This window comes from Corvus moneduloides, chromosome 24 (assembly GCF_009650955.1).
Source record: "Corvus moneduloides isolate bCorMon1 chromosome 24, bCorMon1.pri, whole genome shotgun sequence".
Lineage (NCBI taxonomy): Eukaryota > Metazoa > Chordata > Aves > Passeriformes > Corvidae > Corvus > Corvus moneduloides.
Genome location: NC_045499.1, coordinates 6,224,148 through 6,245,320, shown reverse-complemented (window position 1 = coordinate 6,245,320; position 21,173 = coordinate 6,224,148). Strand labels below are relative to the sequence as shown.

Genomic DNA, 21,173 nt, shown 5'->3' with positions numbered 1-21,173 from the left:
AGGGTGCCCTGTCCCAGCTGGCCATGGCCACTGTGGTTGGGTTCTGGCAGCTTTTGGCAGGAGGTGTGGGAGTCGGTGGCTTCAGGGGCGTTGCAGCACATGCCCAGCTCTAGCTCTGCTGGAGGTGACCCGGCCTTGGCACAAAACCAGGCCGTCAGCCCCTTCCAGAGATGGGGAAACTGAGGAACGGAGAGCTCAGGTGTCGCTCCTGCCACCAGAACTGGGGGCAAGGGATGCGCAGGGGCTCAGAGCGGGGGACAGAAGCCAACAGCCCCATTCCGCTCCCTGCAGCCCCGCCGAGGTGGGACAGCTGCGGGGGCAGGTGCGCGGCTTTATGGGGACAGCTGCGCCGGGGCCGGGCCGCGCAGCCCCGCGCGGTGAGGCTGCCCCGGGCCGCTCTGGGGCTTTGTTCCAGCGCGGAGCCGCTCCCCCGGCACCGGTTCCGCTGCGCTCTGCGGGGACAGGGGGGCGCAGGTGAGGTGGGGAGGGGGTGCCGAGCCCCGCTGCCGGCGCCGAGGCTGGGGAAGGGTTAACGCGGGGAGCGGGGGCGGCGCGGGGGCGGGCGCGGAGCGGCGCGGGGAGCGCGCCCGGGCGCGGGGCTGGCGCGGAGCGGGGAGCGCGCCCGGGCTGGCGGCGGGCGGATGCCGGGGCGGGCGCAGCGCAGCCGAGCCGCGCTCGCCGCACTCGGGCAGCGGCTGCGGAGGCGATGAGAGGCCGGCGGGGCTGAGCCGAGCCGAGCCGCGCCGCGCCGGGGGAGGCGGAGGGGCTGCGGGCAGCGGCGGCCGCCCGGCCCCGGATTTCCATGGTGCCGGGGGCCGCCTGCACCCCCCCGCCCTGAGCCGGGAGGCGGGCGGCACCGGAGCGGCGAGGGCTGGTGAGTGGCGGCGGATGGCGAGGGGCTGCTGCCCGCCGGGGCGCGGGGGGTCCCCGAGGTGGGGGCTCCGCTGGGCAGCTGCCGCCGGAGGATGCGGGGAGGAGGCTCGGGATCGTGGTCGCCGTGCCGCCCGCAGCTGCCCGAGCCGGGTGGCACCGGGGGCTGCGGGTGGCACCGGGGGCTGCAGAGCGCGGGGTGGTGCTCGGCGGCCCCGGCCCCGCCGCCGCGCCGGTCCCAGCCGTGCCCGCGGAGCTGCGCGGGGGTGCCGGGGGAGCCTGGGGAAGTGATGGAAGAACCCCTGCGACTGCCCGGTTCCAGGGAATCCAGCTCCTGCTCCCTCCCCGAGCCGCTCCGCGTTCCCATTAGACATCGCTGTTTCCTCGTTAATTCTGCGGCCGCTCGGTACCGCTCAGTCACGGTCTGGAGCCGATGCAGCGGGATAAACTCACCTCCATGAAAAGTTCCTGCTAGCAAGGAGGCGCTTTTTGGAAATCACCCTTGAATCTTAGGGGAAAAGACATAAAATCCCCACCAAAACTTTCCTAAATACCCGCAAGAGCCTTTTTGGAAGGTGATGAAGGGAGAGATGCCGAATGCACTTGTGCTCCCTTGAGGCAAATCCCAACTCCTGGGTAATGGTCCCGGTTTCCGCAGCCCCGGAGCTGTCGGATGGGTGTCGGTGACAGCCGAGGCTGCTCTGTGTGAGCTGTCCTCGCCGGTTGTGACCTCCGTTTAACCTGGCACGGTCAGGCATTCCCGGCTTTGTCTCCATTCACGCTATGGCCAATACTCGCACGTTCCTGGAGGTGAAGTGAGTGATGTTCAATTAATCTGTGTTCTAAGGGGTATCAGAAAGTCAATAGGTTAATTTTAAGCGAGGTGAATAGTAAAGTGGCAGAGGGAAAAAAATCCCCTGTGCGCCTGTGAGCAGCAGCTGAGGCTGGGAGGTGAGGGAACGTGAAGTTCTCGGAGTGCCATGATGTGAAACCACCGCTCAAAGGCTGCTCCTGCTCTTTGCTGAGCACTTGATGCTTCGCTGGTGGCTTCAGTGTGCTTGATAGACCTCAGCTGAGCTGGGGACAAGGTCCTGTCCCTCCTGCTCTGGATGGCTTCATTGATAACGGTGTCTAAAGTGAAATGAGATGACCTACTTACAGCTGAGGGACAGATGCCTCGCAAGAATCTGTGCCATCCTCGGAACAGATGTTTGGCTTTTTACCTTTAACACAGGGGTGTTAGATCCTTTAGAACTCAATGGGGCTTTTTTGGTCTTTATTGCTGTCCTTTTGCCATTTGTTGTCACTTCGAGGACCCTTAAAGCTCAAATGTGGTATTTTAGGGTGGTGCAGGGGACCAGATAAAGCAGCTTTGATTTGCGAGGCTTGGTACGAGCAGTGAGGGACGTGACCCAACAGTGCCAGTTGAGAAATGGCTTATCTGGCAAGGCAGTCATCCCCCCCAACTCTTCTAACCACATCCCCAGCGCTTGTTGCAAGAAGATAAAGTAACCCAATCTACTCCTTATTGTCGTTATGGTGTTGTTTGATGTAATTAATTGTGGAGTTTCCCCCCGGCTCAGAACAAGTTGGTGCGGTGCAAGCAGGTAACAGATGCTGCGTAAGATCTGCACATAATCCACCAATATGATGGAAGCAGCTTTTTCCATGCTCTTCCCGTGCTCTGCCCTGTTCTTTGCATTAACCCTGAGCTTCCCCTGCTTCCCGGCAGAAGGGAACTCCAGCTGGATGCAAGAGGGAAGCTGCAGACGCAGGCTGGCTGCAGGAGCCCGGAGAAGGAAGGGGTGACTGCTCCTGCCCTGTGCTCTTTAACTCTCCTCAGCAAATTGCATTAGGACGTGACAAATTGGCTCACAAAGCAGCTAAATGGAAATGACATTTGGAGCAGTTTGCTGGGCAGACCCCGTGGAGTCTCGGGGAAATGTGTGGTTTGCAGGCTCTTCCCGACATCTCCCATTTAGGTACCACCACGAGGCTTTCCAGAACTTACTTCGGGAACTCCTGTTGCAGCTAAATGTGGGAATCTCGAGCATGCCTGGGAAAGGTTGCCCAAAAGCTAGGGCAGATGTAGGTGCAGACTGTCTCATGCCGTGGGCAGCTGAGATGAGGAGCTGAACTGGGAGAGAAAGCAAAGCCGATATTTAGAAATTGCGTGAGTGGTGAGAAGCTGAAGGTGGGAAGCTGGGCTGGCTGCTGGGTGCCAACGTGACGCTCTGCTGGGGGAGCAGGGACACCTTTGTTCACCGAGGGGTGATCTCCTGGGGGAGCAGGGGCACCTTTTTTCACTGAGGGGTGATCTCCTGGGGGAGCAGAGGCACCTTTTTTCACCGAGGGGTGATCTCCTGGGGGAGCAGGGACACCTTTGTTCACCAAGGGGTGATCTCCTAGGGGAGCAGAGGCACCTTTGTTCACCGAGGGGTGATCTCCTGGGGGAGCAGAGGCACCTTTGTTCACCGAGGGGTGATCTCCTGGGGGAGCAGGGGCACCTTTGTTCACCGAGGGGTGATCTCCTGGGGGAGCAGGGACACCTTTGTTCACCGAGGGGTGATCTCCTGGGGGAGCAGAGGCACCTTTTTTCACCGAGGGGTGATCTCCTGCAGGAGCAGGGGTACCTTTGTTCACTGGGGCAGGTTTGTGGCTCTCGGAGAAGGGACTGCGCCGCATCCCAACAGGAACGTGCACACCTGCCTCTCTCATCCTGCCTCTCCGAGCACATCCGTGGTTGCTCGAACACGGCAGTGATCAAGCTGTTTTAATTGGCCCCTCTGCAGCCTGAACAATAAATATGTAATGGGGGAGAGTGCCCCCCTGTTCCTCACGGCGCTCAGCCTGTCATTTTTGACGGGGCAGCGCGTGCTCTCCGCTCTCCCCATCCCCGCGCTCGGGCTCCGCTCCCCTCACTTCCACCCTGTGCAAACCGCGCTCCCCCATCTGCCTTTGGCATCCTTAAAAAGGGGGGGGAACCTGAAAAAAGATGAACCTGAGCACGCAGTGCTCCTGAGACAGGCCCCTTCACATTTCTAAACACTCTTGATTATTCAGCTAATCTTTATTTCATGGGCCTGTTACAAGAAACACAAACGGGGGAGAAAGTAGAAGGCGGTGACACATTTAAAATACACAAGAAAAGTGCTGGCAGGAATATAATCGTTCTTCTTCCAGCAATATGAAATATTTATGGGCCTAAGTTGTGGCAAGATTCTCTGCCTTCCCTCCCACCTAACTCCGAAATGTTTTTCCCGGTACAACAGGAACTGGGGGCACTGGTGGTGCTGCCAGCAGTGCCCTGTCCCCCCCCCTCGGCTGTCTGCAGGGCAGGGGCACCCAGCTGGCCGGGCACAGCGTCCGTCTGTCCGTCCCCGTGGAAGGGAGGGGAAGGGAAGGGAGGAGCGGAGCGCTGGCCAAGCTGCCCGGCTCAAACGGGAGCAGAGCTGTTACAGTCTGTTAACTCGAAATAATTCAGCAGCGTCCCCTCGGCGAGCTGTGAAAAGCCCCCTTTGAGGTGCCCGTGTTGTGGAGGAGACGCTGCTCCCCCAGGGCATTCTGCTATTAATTCATTAGATCTGAGGGTTTCTTCTCTCGTCCCCCCTCTTTTCTGTTCCCCACCCCCCTCCCTGGCAATTCAAACAGTGATGAATGGACAAAAATCCCTCAAGGGAAACATTTTTTCACTTAGTTACAAAGATTTCATGGCTAATTAGAGTAAATGTGGTTTTTAGAGTGTTAATCTCTTAACCAGCTTGGCTGGGAGGCCACCGCCACAACAGCAAAGGGGAGGGCAGGGGGAGCCAAGGCGGAAAAGGTGCTCCCAGCTCCTGCCGGGGGCTGGATCTGAAGGAGCTGAAGTGTCGGTGTCAGCCGGAGCATCCCTGGGGACCTCCTCGGCCGCGCTCGCTGGGTGCCACCTTCCTCCCCGGGCAGGGCGAGGGCACAGCGAGACTCGCCGGCGTTCGGTCCGAGGAGGCCACGAGCTCTTTGTGCGCCCGAGCGGGGAGCCGGGGATGAAAAGCGAAGCGGCAACAAAAGCAGAATTGAGCGCGCTGTCCTTGGGCGGCAGCGGCGGCCGCCCGGGGCCCGTGCTCAGAGCCGCTCTCTGCAGTGGAAATAAATGGATTTACTGCGGGGTGGCGCCGGCAGGGACACGGGCTGGGGGAGCCTCGCGGGGTCCCCACGTGCTGCTGTGGCACAGGGTGGCCCTGCCACCTCCAACCCCTGTCCTGCGGGGAGTGCCCGGTGACACACGCGGGCCAGGTGGCCCCTTATGGCCAAAGGTGTTTGGCGGATGGAAGTCATCTCTTTTTGCTGCTGTGAAGGGGATTTATCCTCATGTTTGCAGTGTTTCTCTTCCCTCCGTTCTCCCCGCCTGCGCTGCCTCCCTGGCATCCACGTTGCAGCCTGGCTTTGGATTTACCTCCAATGGGAAAAAAGGCAAAATGAGCTGAGTAACTCCTGAGCCTGCTCCCCGTGGCAGCCCAGCACCCACCCTGGGCCCCACGGCCAGCACAGAGAGAGCTGGGGGAGATTGGGGGTGGGATGTGGGCTTGAAATTCCTCCTCATCCCACTAGAGGGGATCCTCTGGATCCAACTAAAAACCGAACACAAACCCAGCCAGGAGCAAAGCCGCGCTGAGCTGCGGCCTCTGGCTGGTGACGATGGGGGCACGGGGTACAGGGGCCAGAAATCTGACCTGGGGCTTTGCTGACCGCAGCACCGGAGGGGGGACAGGAGGTTTTTGGTGCTTTTTTGACATTCCCGGGTGATCCAGGCTGGCTGTGGCTGTGTCCCCACTCCTTGGCCGTGGAAAGGTGGCTCCTCTGCCCGCTGCGCCCCAGCGGAGCTCTCGGGTGGGGCGAGGCTGCTCCAGCAGCACTTTCCCAAGGAAGCACAAGTTTCCCAAGCCCACGAGTGCAACACGTGTCAGTGGTGGACCTGGTGTGCTGCGTGTTCCCCGCCGCGCTGGAGTGGGAATTCTGCTTCGTCCGTGCGGCTCGGCGGGGCTGGGTACCGGGATACTGCGTGGGGGGAGCTGCCAGGGATGGGGCGCTGGCAAAGAGGAGCCCTCCCCTCCTTATCGGAGAGAGCCCATCTCATGTTTGTCCCTGTAATCGCAGCTTCTGTTTGGCTGAAATCGACCGGGGAGGTGGGGATGGGGGAGTGAGAAGCGAGATAAATGTATCCTACTAGGAAAATTTAATCCAGCTTTGCCTGGGCGAAAATTGCATTCAGAGCAGGAGATAAAAGGTATCGGAGTCACGTTATGAAAAAGTCCCGATGATCTTCGAAGGCACAGGGAGAGGGAGCCTGGGAGAGCCCTGCTGAAGCCCAGGAGAGGCTCTTCAGAGCTCCTGCCTGTCCGGCCATTCCCAGCTGGAGCCTGGGAGCCCATCCCCAGCCCCATAAGGGGTCTGAGAGTCCTGCCCCAGCCAGGCCCTGGCTCTCCAGAGCCGGCTCCGTGCTGTGCTTGGCGTCACAGCAGCCTCCCAGGCAGGAACGTCCCTCGCAGCCCTTTTCCTGCTCCGGCACCGTTTCCCCACTTCATAAAAGTGAAAGGTGACATCTGAGTAAATATTGCCCTGACCTCTCACCTCTCCTCCTCCCGCTGCCGCCGCTGCCTCCCCAGGGCTCCTCTGCGCCTCCCCGGGGCTGTGCCGGGGGCTGGGGGCTCCGTGGGGCCTCAGGGCTGGAGCTCGAGCCTGGTGTCTCACGGCTGGAGCTGGACGGGAAGGGCAGGGTCCGGCCTGGCTGCCGCTCCGAGCGCGGTGAGTGGGTGTTGGGTCCGCGGTGGCGTGAGCTCTCCCTGTGCGTGTGACGGCCACCAACGCCATCCGTGTGTCACAGCCCAGCCACGTCCTGGTGGGAGCACGGGGAGGTGCTGCTCTGGCAGGAGCCTCTGTGGGAACCCGCACCAGGAATAATCCGTGTGAGCAGGAGAGCGTTCGGAGAAGGGGGCATAGGTAGGGAGGGCTGAGCATGGGCCCAGCCGCTGACCCTCTGTGTGGCCTGGAGGGGCTGGCAGGGCTCTCCAAGGGCTGGACCAGCGGCTCCCACCTGCCCTGGCTTTGACTTGTGCGTGGGGATCAGCAGTGGGAATGCTGCAGGGTGTGGGGGAAGCCCTTGGGATGCACAGGCAAATCTTATCCCATTTTCCTACTGAAGGGGCGGTGGATGGGAGAGCGACTGTCCTTGGAGAGCCATTCCCGGTGTGTCCCAGGACAGGCTGAAGCAAACAGCTCGTTTTCCTTGCTGCTCCTGTCTGCCTCTGACAGCATTTCCACACCAGCAGTTTAACCCCTGCAGTGTCAGGCTCCGGAGCCCCGTGTCCCTGTCCCGTGTCTGGGAAGCCGCAGGCAGCGGGGAAAACAGGAAAGCTGTGGGGCAGCGCTGGCTCTGCCGCCGGCTCCTGACGCGCGCCGGGGAGGAAGCACGGCCACCGCGGCCCTGCAGCTGCCGTCACTCCCTGACTCAGCGTGGAAGAAGTTCCTCCTGTCATTTCCAGGCTCAGCCAGCCTGGGAACAGGTTCCTCCCAGGGAGATTCATGTGCAGTTCTTCCTCCGTGGCGGTTCTGTCATCGGGTGGGAGCCCGCGCTGATCCCTCGTGTGTGCACCGGTCCTGCTGGAGGACACTGGGCGTCCAGCAAGAGAAGGGCAGAAATCTGGAGGTGTTTTCCAGGTGCTCCTGAATCACCCTGCTTTGGTTTGTTCACCTGGGAATGAGCTTCCAAAAAGTGAGTTTGTGCTCCGAGCCTTTGAGGTTAATACTTGGACAACGCTTAAAATTAGGCTTTGAGTTGTTTGGATTTGTGTCTCGATTTCTGGGCTCTCCGAGTTTGCCTTGGCAGGGTTTTCCTTCGAGCCCAAAGTGGCGATTTCCCCCTCGGAATGAGAGCTGAGGTTCTGGGAACTGGCAGTTGGGAAAGCTGTGATGAGTGGCAGTGTGTTGGTAGCAGGGTTAAACCCCCAGGTGACGGTCCTGAAATGGGCGTTTTCCCTCCTTTTGGGGAATATTTACACATAGCAGAGCCCAGGGGCTGGGTACTTGCCCAGGTAGCCAAATCTGAGGGGTTCACGTGTGGCCAGCTCGTGTGAAGAGCTTTGTTCCCCGTGGCTGGGCAGATTTATTGGTGTCAGAGCAGAGGAACGGGGAGTTGGCTGCGGAACAGGGATGTTACAGTTCAACTCCATAAAACACGCCGGCTGTCTCCTCTACTCAGTCATTTGCCAAGTCCCCAAAAAGTCGCAGTGACAGGAGCGGAGGATGGAGCTCTGCCCTCATGATCGTATTTCCTGTCTTTGCTGGCTTATGTCACAGCCTGGAATGTTATTTAAACAAAAAAAAAAAAAAAAAAAGAAAAGCCTGTGAATTTCCTTTTGATTTTTAATGGAAGTGTGAAGAGGTGGGGAGGAAAAGGGAGCATGCCTGGAGGTTTCCTAACTGCCTTGATTTTTCTTATGCTTAAAATTTGTCATTTCAGAGGTTTGAAATCTGCACTGGAGTTAAAACATAGAACCATGGGATGGTTTGGGTTGAAAAGGACCTTAAAGGTCCCTTCCCTGGCAGTGTCCAAGGCCAGGCTGGATGGGGCTTGGAGCACCCTGGGACAGTGGGAGGTGTCCCTGCCCATGGCAGGGGTGGAACTGGATGTGCTTTAAGGTCCCTTCCAACCCAAACCATTCTGGAATCCTATGATAAACCCAGAGTAAGCAAATTGACAGTAAGAGCTTTTCAAAGTCCACCTTAGAATGAGAAATGCTTTTGTGTTTGCCTTAAATGTCCAAAAATCCTGACCTTTGCTGTCTGCCCCTCTGGATTTCCAAATCAATTTAGCATCAGAGGCATCATCCGTTGTGTGACTGGAGGCGGGAGGGCCAGATGGAAAAACATCCCCAGCAGTTTGCTTGGCTGGGAGATGCTGTGGCAGAAAAAGGGGCACTGCAGGATCCTTCTGTCCTGGCTGTGAAGTTTTCTCTGCAGTTCTCAAGGAGTTAATTCCAGCAGCTGCGAGGACGAGCTCTGTCCTGGAGTGTTTGGCTCCACTGGCAGCTGAGGAGCCTCGTGGAGCAGAATTGTGTTAAAAGCCTGCTCAGTGGTGACAGGTTCAGACTGCCTTTAAAAATCTCATAGCAACCGAGGAGCTCGGGCCAAACTTGCCGAGTTCACGGGGAGAGAGAGGCAGCAGCCCCCGTGTTTGTCCCCCGGGCCATAATGAGGTGCTGCCACAAGGGCTTGTGTAACTCTGCTTTTCAGGGCAGGAATCGTGTGACAGGGACAAGTTCTGTGTGACAGGGAAAAGTCGGTCCCATCGGTTCCACCAGATGAATTCCCTGGAGTCGAGGTGGCCGCGGCTTGTGCTGGGCTCAGCGGTGCCAGGACAAATTCCCAGAGAGAAACAAAAGCAGAGGCTCTTGTAAGGACTTCCAAGGGTGTTGTGTAACTTGTTTAAAAAAAAAAATAAAAGATAAAAATAAGGCCAGCCCAGGGTGCTGGGTCACTGGGAGGTTTGGCCTCAGGAGGGACAGGTTGGGCGGGATTGCGCTGACTTTGCAGAAGGGGTTCTTCACTTCTGAGTGTGAATTCAGCAACCTGTGTTGGGGTTTTAACCATTCACTGCCTCACAGACTGGTGCCAATGAGCTCTGTGTCACTGAAATGAGATTTAATTGACTTTTAATAAAGGAGTGGTCTCCCTGGGGGTGAGTCCTGCTGGCACAGGGCTCTGGGCAGCTCGCCTGCCCTACCAGAACCTGCTCTCCCACCCTCTGAGCTGCAAAGATCTATTGAAAACCAGACAATTTTGGCTTAATTTCCTTCTCCTCCCAAGATTTTAATAAAAGCATTATTTTTGTCACAAACTGTGCAAATGTTAACATGAGAAGAAGCAGAATTTAGGCTCTTTTTTTCTTCTCTGCAAATTCCTGCTTCATTCTCTGCAAATTCCCATTATAAACATGACACTTGGGCAGATTATCTACTTTAGCCATCGTGTTACTGAAGGGGATATCCTATTAATTTCCTTGTCATTTAGTTTGTTCTCATCCGTGTGAGATCATTTGGTTAAAAGTCTTGTGATCCTTGATGGAACTCAGTTGCTCTTTGCTTCCGGCTTCCAAACAGACAAAGGAAGCAGCACTGAAGTGCTCCTGGATTTTCCAAGATCACCGGTTTTCCTCAGCTCTGGGAGGTTCTTTTTGGCCAAGCATCTCGGCTGGGTTGTTTCGGTGAAAGTTCCACAGGTTTGGGGCCAGAGACAGCTCCAATTGTTGAGTTTTGGCTTTGCCCCCCGAGTCCTGGAGCTTTGTAGGAATGTTTTTGGGATCTGGAGGAGCAGTCTGTGGTTGTGAAGGGGGGATTTGTAAAAAGGAACCAGCTGGTTCTCACAAGTTGTTCTGTTGTGTTTTTGGACGAAACTCCTTTTGTGATGTACCCTTGGGTTTGCCAAAGGAGTCCCGCCACAAGTTCAACCGTAGCTTCTCTCCCAGTGGCATCCTCTGTGTATTTTATGGAATCCCGGAAGTTCTGTGGTCGGTTCTTAGCCCATCTTGGTGATGTGTCCACTCGGGGCTGATGGGGTGGTTTTGATCCCTGTGCGGGTCCATCCAAAGCAGCGCCCTGGGGATTTGGGGACAGCTGGGATGGGACTGGGCCAGGGTGGGACATCTCGGCTGGGGCAGTGCTGAATCCAGGGGTGCTGAGGGGCTCTCGGGGCAGGCAGGCTCGCTGCAGCCCTGTGAAATATGGCCTCACACGTCCTTGAAGGATTTATTGTTTTCCGGGCACGGCTGGAGCCCGTCCGACAGGCTGGATCTGGGAAGGAAATGACTCAGTTGCTCTCCAGACAAGTGCAGCTTTGAAATCCAGAGAGGCAGGAGACAGCTGAGTGGTTCCGGCTCGCTCCCGTTGGAATTCCCGGTGTGGCTGTTACTCCTGGTGGGCTCTGGGTGGGACGGGGCAGGGGCTGGGAGGGACGAGGCCGGGCTTGGCAGTGGCCACGCCGCCTCAGGACCCTCTGGCGTGAGGATGTCACAGCAGAGCAGGTGACAAGGGAAGGTGGGAGCCACGGGAGCAGGGACAGGCTGTGGATGCTGTGCCAGGCTGGGAGCAGCTGGAGCAGCCCATGGCCAATCGATTGCCATGCCGGGGGCACAGTGTGGGACACAGCCTGAGCAGCAGCAGCAGCTTCCAGGGGCTTTTATGGAATATTTTCCACCCCCACAGGCAGAAACACCGTGACCCTTCCTGGGTGAGGAGTGTGGGTGCTCCCCAGCCTCCTCTCCTGTCGCTCACATTGTCCCCAGAGTCCCGGGGTTTGTGCCCTGCTCTGAGCTACACAGGAACTTGTAAAGCTCCTGATTTTGCTCAGGCTTTTGGGATATCTTATCCATCAAAGTGTCCGGCCCCTCTTTAGCCTCGGAACTTCTGGCTGATGTCAGATGTGGACGTAAGCAGCTGCTTTCTCCATCTTATTATCAGCTTGGTTGGAGAGAGAGAACTTTTTAAATGACAGAGATCCTTAGCAAAGAGACGAGAGTTAGTGTTAAAAATAAAGAAAACAAGACAGCTCGTTTCATCTAAACAGAAGGGTTATTAAACAGGCTTGAATTAATCAGAGATCTGCCAGAGCTCTGAAATTGAAAAGCAGGGCAGAGGAGCAGGGAGCACATGAGTGTGAAGGAGCCACTTTCTCAAGCAGACATTGATGTCCCAGTGCTGTGGGAGAGGAGCTGATGTTCAGCTGTTGGTGGCACAGAGGTGAGATGGCTCCAGGCTTTGGGGTCCTTGCCTGGACCTCAGGACATGAGGCTGGGGGCACCTGCCACCCCTGGGAGCCCTCAGACACTGATCCCCAGGCCATGGTGGGACCCTGCCCACGGCCAGGGACCATCCCCGTGGGTCTGAGCTCTGTGATGGTCACTTCTCGAGGTGGGTGGAGCAGACTGGGCAGGGATGAAGCTGCTTCGCCCTTCCCAGGGTTCAAGCACCTTGAAACGCTGTCAAAAACTGAATCAAGCACCCGAGGGATGCCCTTGGAAGGGCAGCCAGCCCTGGCAAAGAGGCTCTTGGGGGGTAAAGGCGTTTCCTTGGGGTGGCTGCTGGAGCTGGTGGTGGTTGCAGCTCCCAGCCCACCCTTCCACCAGGCCAGGCCTGCCAGGGGCTGGTTAATGGGCCTGAAGGGTTCTTCAGTGCTGTGTGGCCTCCGTCCTGCATCACCCTGTCTGCTCGGCTTTTCCTGTTCATTTAAGGGCTTTTGCAGCTGTGTTCTGCCTCCCCAAGTCCTCGTGCTCCCACAGCGGCACCTGGGTGACAATTGCTCCCCTGTGTGTGCTGGGAATGCTGGGGTTGTGACTGGCAGCTGGAATGTGGAGGGGAGCAGGGAGCTGGTGCTGGGCACGGAGCAGGAATGAACCTCTCCCTGAGCATCTTCCTGCTCTTCCCACCCCTTCCCCTGCCCTCCCAGGGATGGGGATGGACAGCAGGGTGGCCTGGGGGTGTGCAGGCTTGGCTTGGCGCTTATTGCTGCCAATCCCAGGAGATAACCCCGCTCTGGAGCGGCAGGGAGCACCGCCAGGAACCCCCAAACGTGCCTGGAGGTGCTCACAGGCAGTGCCGTGCTCCCCACAGCTCCAGCACCGCTGGCTGAGCGAGACCCAGCGCTGCACAGCTGGGATCCAGCATCTCAGAACCTAATTTGAACAAATGCACCATTTCCTGGTTTACTTAGGTAACAGCGCTGTGGCTACTGTGTAAACACCTCTGGCTGCCGTGGGCAGCGGGGATAACGAACAGCGCTCGCTGCACGGCGCTGGCACAGCCAGAGGAGCTCTGGTGCAGGATTTCTGTTTAATGGAGTGGCTGGGGACCCATTTAATTTGAAGCTGGGGTTCTTCACTCGCCTGTGGTGTGTTGGAGTGAGGCCAGGAGAAGCTGCTGCTTATTTTTCTCCTGCAGTTCGGTGGCTGCTCTGTGATCCTCCCTCGTGCTGCTCTGTAATATTCTCCTGTAATAAACTGCAGCTGGATGTCACCTGGGGACACAGTGCTGGGCTGAGGCTTGGGAGATAAAACTCCCTGCCTTGCCACTGGGACCTTTTGCTTAGCCTTGGGCAAATCATTTCATCGTTTAATCTGCTTGCACCTAAGGTCAGCAGCCATTAAATTCCATTTTGTTGGGAATAAAGTCCGTGAATAATCAAACGATGCTCAGGTGGAGAGGTGGATAAAGCTCAGTCCATCAGGACTCAGGTAGGAAACCAGGAAAAGCACTTTCTGAGGCACATAAAACTGACCTAGATTGCCTGGAGGGGTTGTGGATTCTGTTTCTGGGGGTCCTTAAGGACAGTCTAGAGAAACTCCGCTGGAATGATGGTTGTAACAGCTGGGCCTTGCAGCAGGAGGCTGCGTTAGACACAACTCTCCGTCCAACTCTCATTCTTTTAACGTTATCCAAAGCCAGTGACCTCTTTACACAGGTTTGGCTGAACCTGAGCCCTCCCAAAACTTGACTAAACGAGCTATGAAACTTCACAAGTGTTGAACTTCCCCTTGGTGTCGGACTTCAAGGCAGCTGGGAGAGTCAGGGTCTGTTCTGCTCCGCGCTCCAGCACGTCAGGCTGTCACCAGCCTCGAGCCTGTCCTCAGGGACTGCCTGGGGAATAAAGTCCTCCTTGCCCAGCTCCCCTCTCCAAGCAAGGTAATTTATGAGCTGTTTCACAGCAGTGCACTCGAAGCTCAGTAGCTGCCAGCTGTGGTTTCTCAGAGAGCAGGTGTCAAGTGTCAGCACAGGGAAAGGAGAAGGTGTCTCATTTCTGCCACTGAGGTGTCCGAGGTTGGTTATGGATTTTCGGGGAAGCCCTGTGGGGTTGCTGGGTTAAATGACTGCAGCTGTGAGGCACAGCTGGGTGGCAGCCACAGCTGTGGTCCTGCTTTGGATCTCCCTGGGGGTGGGGAGTGAGGAGCACAGCTTGTCCAGACCTGTCCAGCAAATCTGGGACAATGCCAGGGGTGGCATCAGATGCGCTGTGTCCTTGTCCTCCAAACTGCAGTTCCAAATCTGGGGCTTAGGACAGGGCCCTCCCTGCATTTTCTGTTTCTCTGGACCTGTTGGGATGTGTGTGCACAGGAGGGAGGCAGAGGGGAGAGCTTTGCGCAGTGTGTGTTGTTTAAACAAATATCTGGGCTCTGGACAGATTTTGTGCATAATTCCTGCGATGGTGTTTGTTATCAGGGAAATGCCTTTTCGTGGCTGGGCTCTGTTCTTCCCCTCCTCTTCCTTGTCCCAGGCCTGGAGGAAGCAATAATCACAATGCTGTGTTTTGCCCTCTTAACTCTTTCTCAGAACGCTGCCGAGCCTGTGAAATGTCATCCCTGGGAACAAGCAGCTCCGGGGAAGGGGTACACAGCTCCTGGCGTGGTTCCTGCCGGTGGCTGCCAGCACGGAGCAGGGACAGGAAGCCCAGGGCCAGCCAGGAAGGTGGATTTTGGTCCAAAACCCAAAGCGTTCAGGTTGTGTTTTAGGAAATGCTTGTTACTTGTCATCCCTGTGAGGCAGTAACCTCTGGAGAAACCTCAGAGCTGGCTCCAAGCTCCTCCCTGGTGATTTACAGCTTGCTCTTACTGTTGTTGGAGTCAAAATATTTTAAAAAAAGGCCAAGAAGAGGTGGTAGGAGCCGTCCCCATTGCTCTGTGTTACAGATCTAGTTATTCACACCGAGCCGCCAGTAACTCCCCTTGGGCTCAGGCTCTTGGGTGGTGTCTGCCTGGTGGGGTTTGGAGGGATCAGTGCCAAGACTCCCTGCTCCGGGATAGCCAGGGAAACCCTCTGCTCGGGGCATGGACGTGCCAAGGCTTCTCCTCCTGGAGAAAGGCCTGAGAGCAGGGAAGGGGTTGTGTGAATGGGAGGAGAGGTTTCTGCTGGGCCAGGGGGGATTTGGCAGCGTGGGGCTCCTCTGGCTGTGGTGGCCTGGCCAAAGAGGCAGCCCTGAGCATCCAGACCTCTGATCCATGCTGGAAACATCCCAGGGCTTGGAGAAGCTTCCATCAGACAGTTTGGCTCAGATCTTTTGTCTAATTAAACCCAAACCCTATGAATTATTGTAAGGTCGTCCTCCATAGGTGACAAATGTGTCCTGAACGTCGCTCCTGCAAGGGGATCAATCCCTGCAGCAGCTCCAGTGCTTGGAGAGGTTTCGCAGGGCAGTTCCCGATGTGCTCCAGGAGGGATGAGGGTCCTGTGTTCCTACAAAGAAATGGCCAAACTCGGGGCTTTTCCCCTCATCCTGTGGGCAGATCTGATACGGAGCCAATGGAAGGGGAAAGGCTCAGGCTGGGGCAGGGCTGAGGTTGTTCCGAAGGGTTTGTTCTGTCTTTGGGTTTAGCACGTGCAGCCTGTGCTGCTGGTGGCCCTTTGGGCAGGGCTGGGGGGTGCGGCAGCCTGCTGACCGCAGGGAGGGCAGTGCTGGGAGCCGGCCGCTGCCCCCGCTCCCGGCCATGAATCCTATGGAGCTCTAAAGGGCAAAAAGGGCAGAGCCCACCCCAGCTCAGGGAGCAATCCCAGCCCCTCTGCCCCTCCTGGCAGGCTCTGTCATTCCTCTGCGGGGTTTGTTCAGGGACACAGCCCCCACAAAGCCAGCATGGGATTTATGGCCCGCTCCGCTCCCCCTCTGCCCATCCTTGGGGACCCTGGTGGCCTCTGGGCAGGGGGAGCCACAGGGACAGATTGGGAAAAGCTTGTGGGGCTGGGAGGCTGGAGGTGAGGAAGGGGGTCAGTGAGGATGACGGGGTCAGTGCAGGTTCTGGGGTCAGTGAAGGCACTGGGGATGTTTTGCTGTGTCCTGGAGGTGCTGGGGCACATCCAGAGCAGGTGAAATATCCCAGGAACACAGGAGCTGAGGGAGCAGAGGCGATGGCTGAGGGCCCAGCAGTGCTGAGTGTAAATCACTGCTCACCACACCGACCCCACCCCCAAAGAAAAGCCACCGCCACCACCAGGCAAATGCAGCTGCCACACTGGTGACATCAGAATTGTGCCTTTGAGTCGTCATTTGCCACAGGAGATTCTCTTGTTGTTTTGGCTTTAATTTTCCTTTTTTCCCCTGTTTTTTGTGGGTTTTTTGGTGTGCACAAAACGCCACTAATGACAAACTGTGGTGCCCATGAGTGAGTGACAGCTGAAATGAGAGAAATGACTAATGGTGCCTCCTGAAGCCCTGTCGCATGGAGATTAAATGAGCCCTTTTTTCTTCCCCCCTCAATGAGAATCATGGGCATTTGAATAATAATATTATAGTCTCCATTAGGATGACAGTGGGGGAAAAAATCGGCTCAGACCTGTGATTATTCCTTCAATCTAATAATTATTTAAATACCAGATAACTCCTTTCAGCCTAATTGAGGCCTTTCAGCTGCTTGGGTTTATATTGTGTCCCTGAATTTACTCTCGCTTTCACCTTGCGTTACTAATAGCTGCAGATTGCTTCTGAGGCTGTATTTTAAAACTCTCTTCAGAAAAAAAAAGAAAAAGAGGAAAAATTAATGATCAAATGGTATTAAGGATCAGAGCTAAAATCACCCATTCTCCTGGTGTTTAACTCCCCAGGTGTTTGGCCTCCTCCACAGAGAATCATAGAATGGTTTGTGTTGGGAGGGATCTTAAAGTTCATCTCGTTCCTCCCCCTGCCATGGGCAGGGACACCTTCCACCATCCCAGGACGCTCCGAGCCCCGTCCAGCCTGGCCTTGGACACTTCAGGGATGTGGCAGCCACAGCTGGCAGCCTCTGCCAACCTCTCCCCATCCTTTGAGCCAAGAACTCCTTCCCCAAATGCCACCTAACCCTCGCAGGCAGTGGGTTCCCCTGGCTGTTTGGTGTCTATTGCTGAGCTCTGCCCAGCCCTGCACCCTCACGTCCTGCCCCAGCCCTGGGGTCGTGGGAGCTGCAGGAGCTGCCCCGGGGGTGACACGGATCCGGGGATGGCTGGGTAGGGTGGCAGCTCATGGCCGTGCTCTGTCGTGTTCAGATAACGTTTGAAAGCGCAGATTCTCCTTCCCGGCTGATCTCTCCTGCCGTTGGCAGTGACTGTTCACAAACGCTCCGCAAAACCTTCCCTGTGAGGCACAGCAGAGAGGCTGGGCTCCAGCTGACAGCCCTGCTGCACAGCAGCTCCACGCTGCGCTGGGTTTGGGCTGGCTTGGCATGGAAATGTGCTGAAAAACATCTGAAACTGCTGTGGTCAAAGTGCAGAGCTGCTGTTGTCCCACACGTCCAGATGTGTGTAACGTTAATTATTTAAATGCATTCATTTCTGGCCTGCACCGTCCTTGTCTCGCCTTGCAGTGGAACAACTTTTTAAAGATTGGGAGCTGCTGAACAGGAAAGCTGTGTGTGCTGAGCTTTACAGCAGGGCCTCCCTGTTCTCTGCAGGATCTCTCCCTTGTGGGGCTTCCCTTGAAGCAGAGCCTGTAAAGGACCATGTCCCAGGGCTTGGGGCACCGTGGGGCTCCAGGCAGAGCTGCTCTGAGACCCCTGTGCCCCATGATCAGGTGTCAGTGCCCACCACGTGTCACCAGCACGGAGAGGATCCTCCCAGATCCCTGGGAACGATTTGATCTGTGCCATTTGGAAAGATTCCGGGACAGGGAACGGTGTTGGGCCGTTCACTCAGAAATGTAGTGAGAAGAGCCGGGGAGTCCCCCTGGTGCTGCCGTGGATGTGGGAAGGCAGCGGGAGCAGCCGTTCTGTGCCACAGCCGTCCCCACAATGCCGAGAGGGTGGCAGGGTCCGTGTCCTCCCCGGGACAGAGAAACCACCACAGCCAAAGGTGGGAATGCCGAGCCTGGCAGCGAGAGGGAAGCAGCTGGGGAAATGTGTCCCTGAGCAGAATGAGAAACCCATTACTGCTCCCTCTCTCCTGTCGTGTCTCCTGTCAGTGACACGGAGACAGCAGCTCAGGGACAGAGCTCCTTTGTCACCTCTCAGGAACAGCCGTCTCCGGCTCCCGGCGGGAACAAGCCTAAAGAGCGGCTGTTCAGTGACACTCACGAGCTCAGAGTGGCTGTGCAGTGCTGGGAATTGTTTCAAGTACCAAACCAGGAGCAGCATCCATTATCAGGGCGTGAGGGAGCAGCCTCCTGCCTTGGCACCCAGGGCAGGGGCATCAGAGCTGCCGAGGGCAGGGTTTCCGTGGGGTGCGTGCTGGCGCTGGCCTGGCCCTGCTGGCAGGGGATGGGTGCAGACTGTGGCTCATCCTCAGCCTCTTCCCAGGCTGGGGTGACCCTGAGGCGAGGAAGGATGTCCCTGAAGTGGCTCCTTTGCCTGCCCAGCCTGGAGCATGTAAAGAATGCAGAATTTGGGATAAAGGAGAACTTCGTGGTGGTTTTCTGTGTCCATGCAGTCAGACACCTCTGTGGTCAGGTTGAGCAGGCAAGGGTGGTCTCTCCCTTGCTGGCAGGTTTGGTGGCTGATCTAACCACGTGCTCCCACCTTGGTGGCAGCTGCTTTTTGGCAGGAAAGTACCTGGTGAGGGAGTTCCTGCCCAAAATGCACCTGCTTGAGAGGCACTTCTGGCTCTGGGGACGGGCTGAGGGGAGATGTCAGTACCTTCAGTGTTTGTGCTCAGTGAATTTGCCGGCATGAGGCTTCTTTCTCATGTTCCCAAATTAAATCAGAGAGGGTTTAAAGGTGAAGAACAGCTCTTGTTTCCTCTGCTGCTTCCAGCAACAAACCCTGCAGGAGACACCCTTCTAGCCAAGATTGCAGATGGATGGCTGAGGCTGTGAGCCGCAGGCTTTGCCTTGGGCTGGAGCTGGTTCTCCCCTCCCTGGCTGAGCAGAGCATGTTCTAAACAGCCAGACCACATCACAAATTAAGATGCAGGGGCTGAAACAAGTGGTAAAACATCGACCTGAACTGTTCACCAGTACATTGTGGACTTGCTTAATTCTTGTTGTGCTTAGAGACATCCTCGCTTTATCTCAAGGACTGTGTAATTAGAAAGCCTCCTTTGAATTTTATCTGCAGGGCACACGGGATCTAATCCTTGGCTCTGGGTGGTTCTTCTCTCCACAGAACCATGTGAGGGACATTGCCGGGGCTCAGGACACGTGCGGGGGACACGGAGTTTGCCTTTCCCAGGATGGATCAGAGGAGGAACTGGCCTCGGGTACTGGACTCTGATGGCTGGTCAGTGGCTCTGCTCTGCCTCTTCCTGGCATCGCTCTCCCGGAACGTGTCCAGCAATGCCTTGTTCAACACTTTCCACTCGGAGAACCGGGACTGGACGTTCAACCACCTGACAGTGCACCGGGGCACCGGGGCCGTCTACGTGGGGGCCATCAACAGGGTGTACAAGCTTTCGGGGAACCTGACCATTCTGGTGGCTCACAAAACTGGTCCCGAGGAGGACAACAAATCCTGCTACCCGCCCCTCATCGTGCAGCCATGCAGCGAGGTCCTCACGCTCACCAACAACGTCAACAAGCTGCTCATCATCGACTACTCCGAGAACCGGCTGCTGGCGTGCGGCAGCCTCTACCAAGGGGTCTGCAAGCTGCTGCGCCTCGACGACCTCTTCATCCTGGTGGAGCCCTCGCACAAGAAGGAGCATTACCTGTCCAGCGTCAACAAAACGGGCACCATGTACGGGGTGATCGTGCGCTCCGAGGGCGAGGACGGGAAGCTCTTCATCGGCACGGCAGTGGACGGCAAGCAGGATTATTTCCCCACCCTCTCCAGCCGCAAGCTGCCCCGGGACCCGGAGTCGTCGGCGATGTTGGATTATGAGCTCCACAGTGACTTTGTTTCGTCCCTCATCAAAATCCCCTCGGACACGCTGGCCCTGGTTTCGCACTTCGACATCTTTTACATCTACGGCTTCGCCAGTGGCAACTTCGTCTATTTTCTGACCGTGCAGCCGGAGACCCCCGAGGGCGTCTCCATCAACTCTGCCAGCGACCTCTTCTACACCTCCCGCATCGTCCGCCTGTGCAAGGACGACCCCAAGTTCCACTCGTACGTGTCCCTGCCCTTCGGCTGCGTCAGGGGGGACACGGAGTACCGGCTGCTGCAGGCCGCCTACCTGTCCAAGCCGGGAGAGGTGCTGGCCAGGGCCCTCAACATCACGGCGCAGGAGGACGTGCTCTTTGCCATCTTCTCCAAGGGGCAGAAGCAGTACCACCACCCCCCCGACGACTCCGCGCTCTGCGTGTTCCCCATCCGCACCATCAACGCCCACATCAAGGAGCGCCTGCAGTCCTGCTACCAGGGCGAGGGCAACCTGGAGCTCAACTGGCTGCTGGGGAAGGATGTCCAGTGCACCAAAGCGGTAAGGATGCTCTAGGTGTTGGCTGTGGGAGCCCTCGAGAGCCGGGATCAATCCCTGCCCCAGTGGGACACAAGTTTGCAGAGTGGGATCAGTCCATCTGTGCCTCAGTTTCCCTGAATTCAGAGCACTCTTCCCCTTTAATCCATGCTCTCATCCTACAGTGGGATGACAATGAGGGAAGGGATGGTGTTAGGGCAGAATGAAGGTGTGCAGCTTCCTGCGAGTCTTTGCCATTCCCAACCTGGGGCTCTGCAAGCTCGAGGATCCCTGGGGAAGGTGGCCGGAGCTGGCAGGGGGTGGCCCGTTGGTGGCCCCCAGACCCTGCTGCCGGCACCGCCAGCTCCCTGCACACCACCCCGAGTGTGTGGGGCTGCCCTGGGCTCTGTTTCACTCACAGCTGCCCCAAACCTTGTCTTTCCAGCCAGTCCCCATCGATGACAACTTCTGCGGGCTCGACATCAACCAGCCCCTGGGGGGCTCGGTGCCCGTGGACGGGGTGACACTCTTCACCTCCAGCCGCGACCGCATGACCTCCGTGGCTTCCTACGTCTACAACGGCTACAGCGTGCTCTTTGTGGGCACCAAGACGGGCAGGCTGAAGAAGGTAAGCCTGTGTCCGTGGCTCTGGAGAGCCAGGAGCTGGGTTTTGTCTCTCTCGGGATGCTCGTCACTGCTGCTGTGTCTTATGGGTGCTTTCCAGTGGGAAACTGGGAGTGAAGCAGAAGTCGCAGGGTTTGGGTCACAGAGAGCCTGTGTTGGTGAGGCAGAGCTCAGCCCTCAGCGCTGTTAGTGTGGTTTGTTCTGAAGTGCCAAGTTTTGGGAAAGGTGCAGTGGAAGCTGCTGCAGGGTGGTCTTGGAAAAGGAACCAAACGAGGTCTGATGGAAATCTTGCAGTAGTTTTGTTTCCCAGCAATCCTTCTGCAACTGGTGTAGGAGACCATGAGTTAGGAAGCCATTGGAGCTGCTGGT

General features: G+C 57.1%; 1 protein-coding gene across 3 annotated transcripts in view; it reads left to right on the top strand.

The window, feature by feature from the left end:
• Positions 1-719: 719 nt before the first annotated feature.
• PLXNA2 (plexin A2) overlaps positions 720-21,173 on the top strand; it is a 145,216-nt gene continuing 124,762 nt past the window's right edge. For 2 of the 3 annotated variants that reach the window (XR_004244347.1, XM_032132796.1), the window contains exons 1-3: positions 720-874; positions 18,950-20,204; positions 20,626-20,808. Coding sequence is in view for 2 of the 3 variants with exons in the window: in XM_032132796.1 (XP_031988687.1) it covers positions 19,017-20,204; positions 20,626-20,808 (1,371 nt within the window). In the remaining variant the exon portion in view is untranslated. Of the gene's footprint in view, positions 875-7,400; positions 7,619-18,949; positions 20,205-20,625; positions 20,809-21,173 lie in introns of those variants that run through there. The other variant, XM_032132798.1, reaches the window with a different exon arrangement.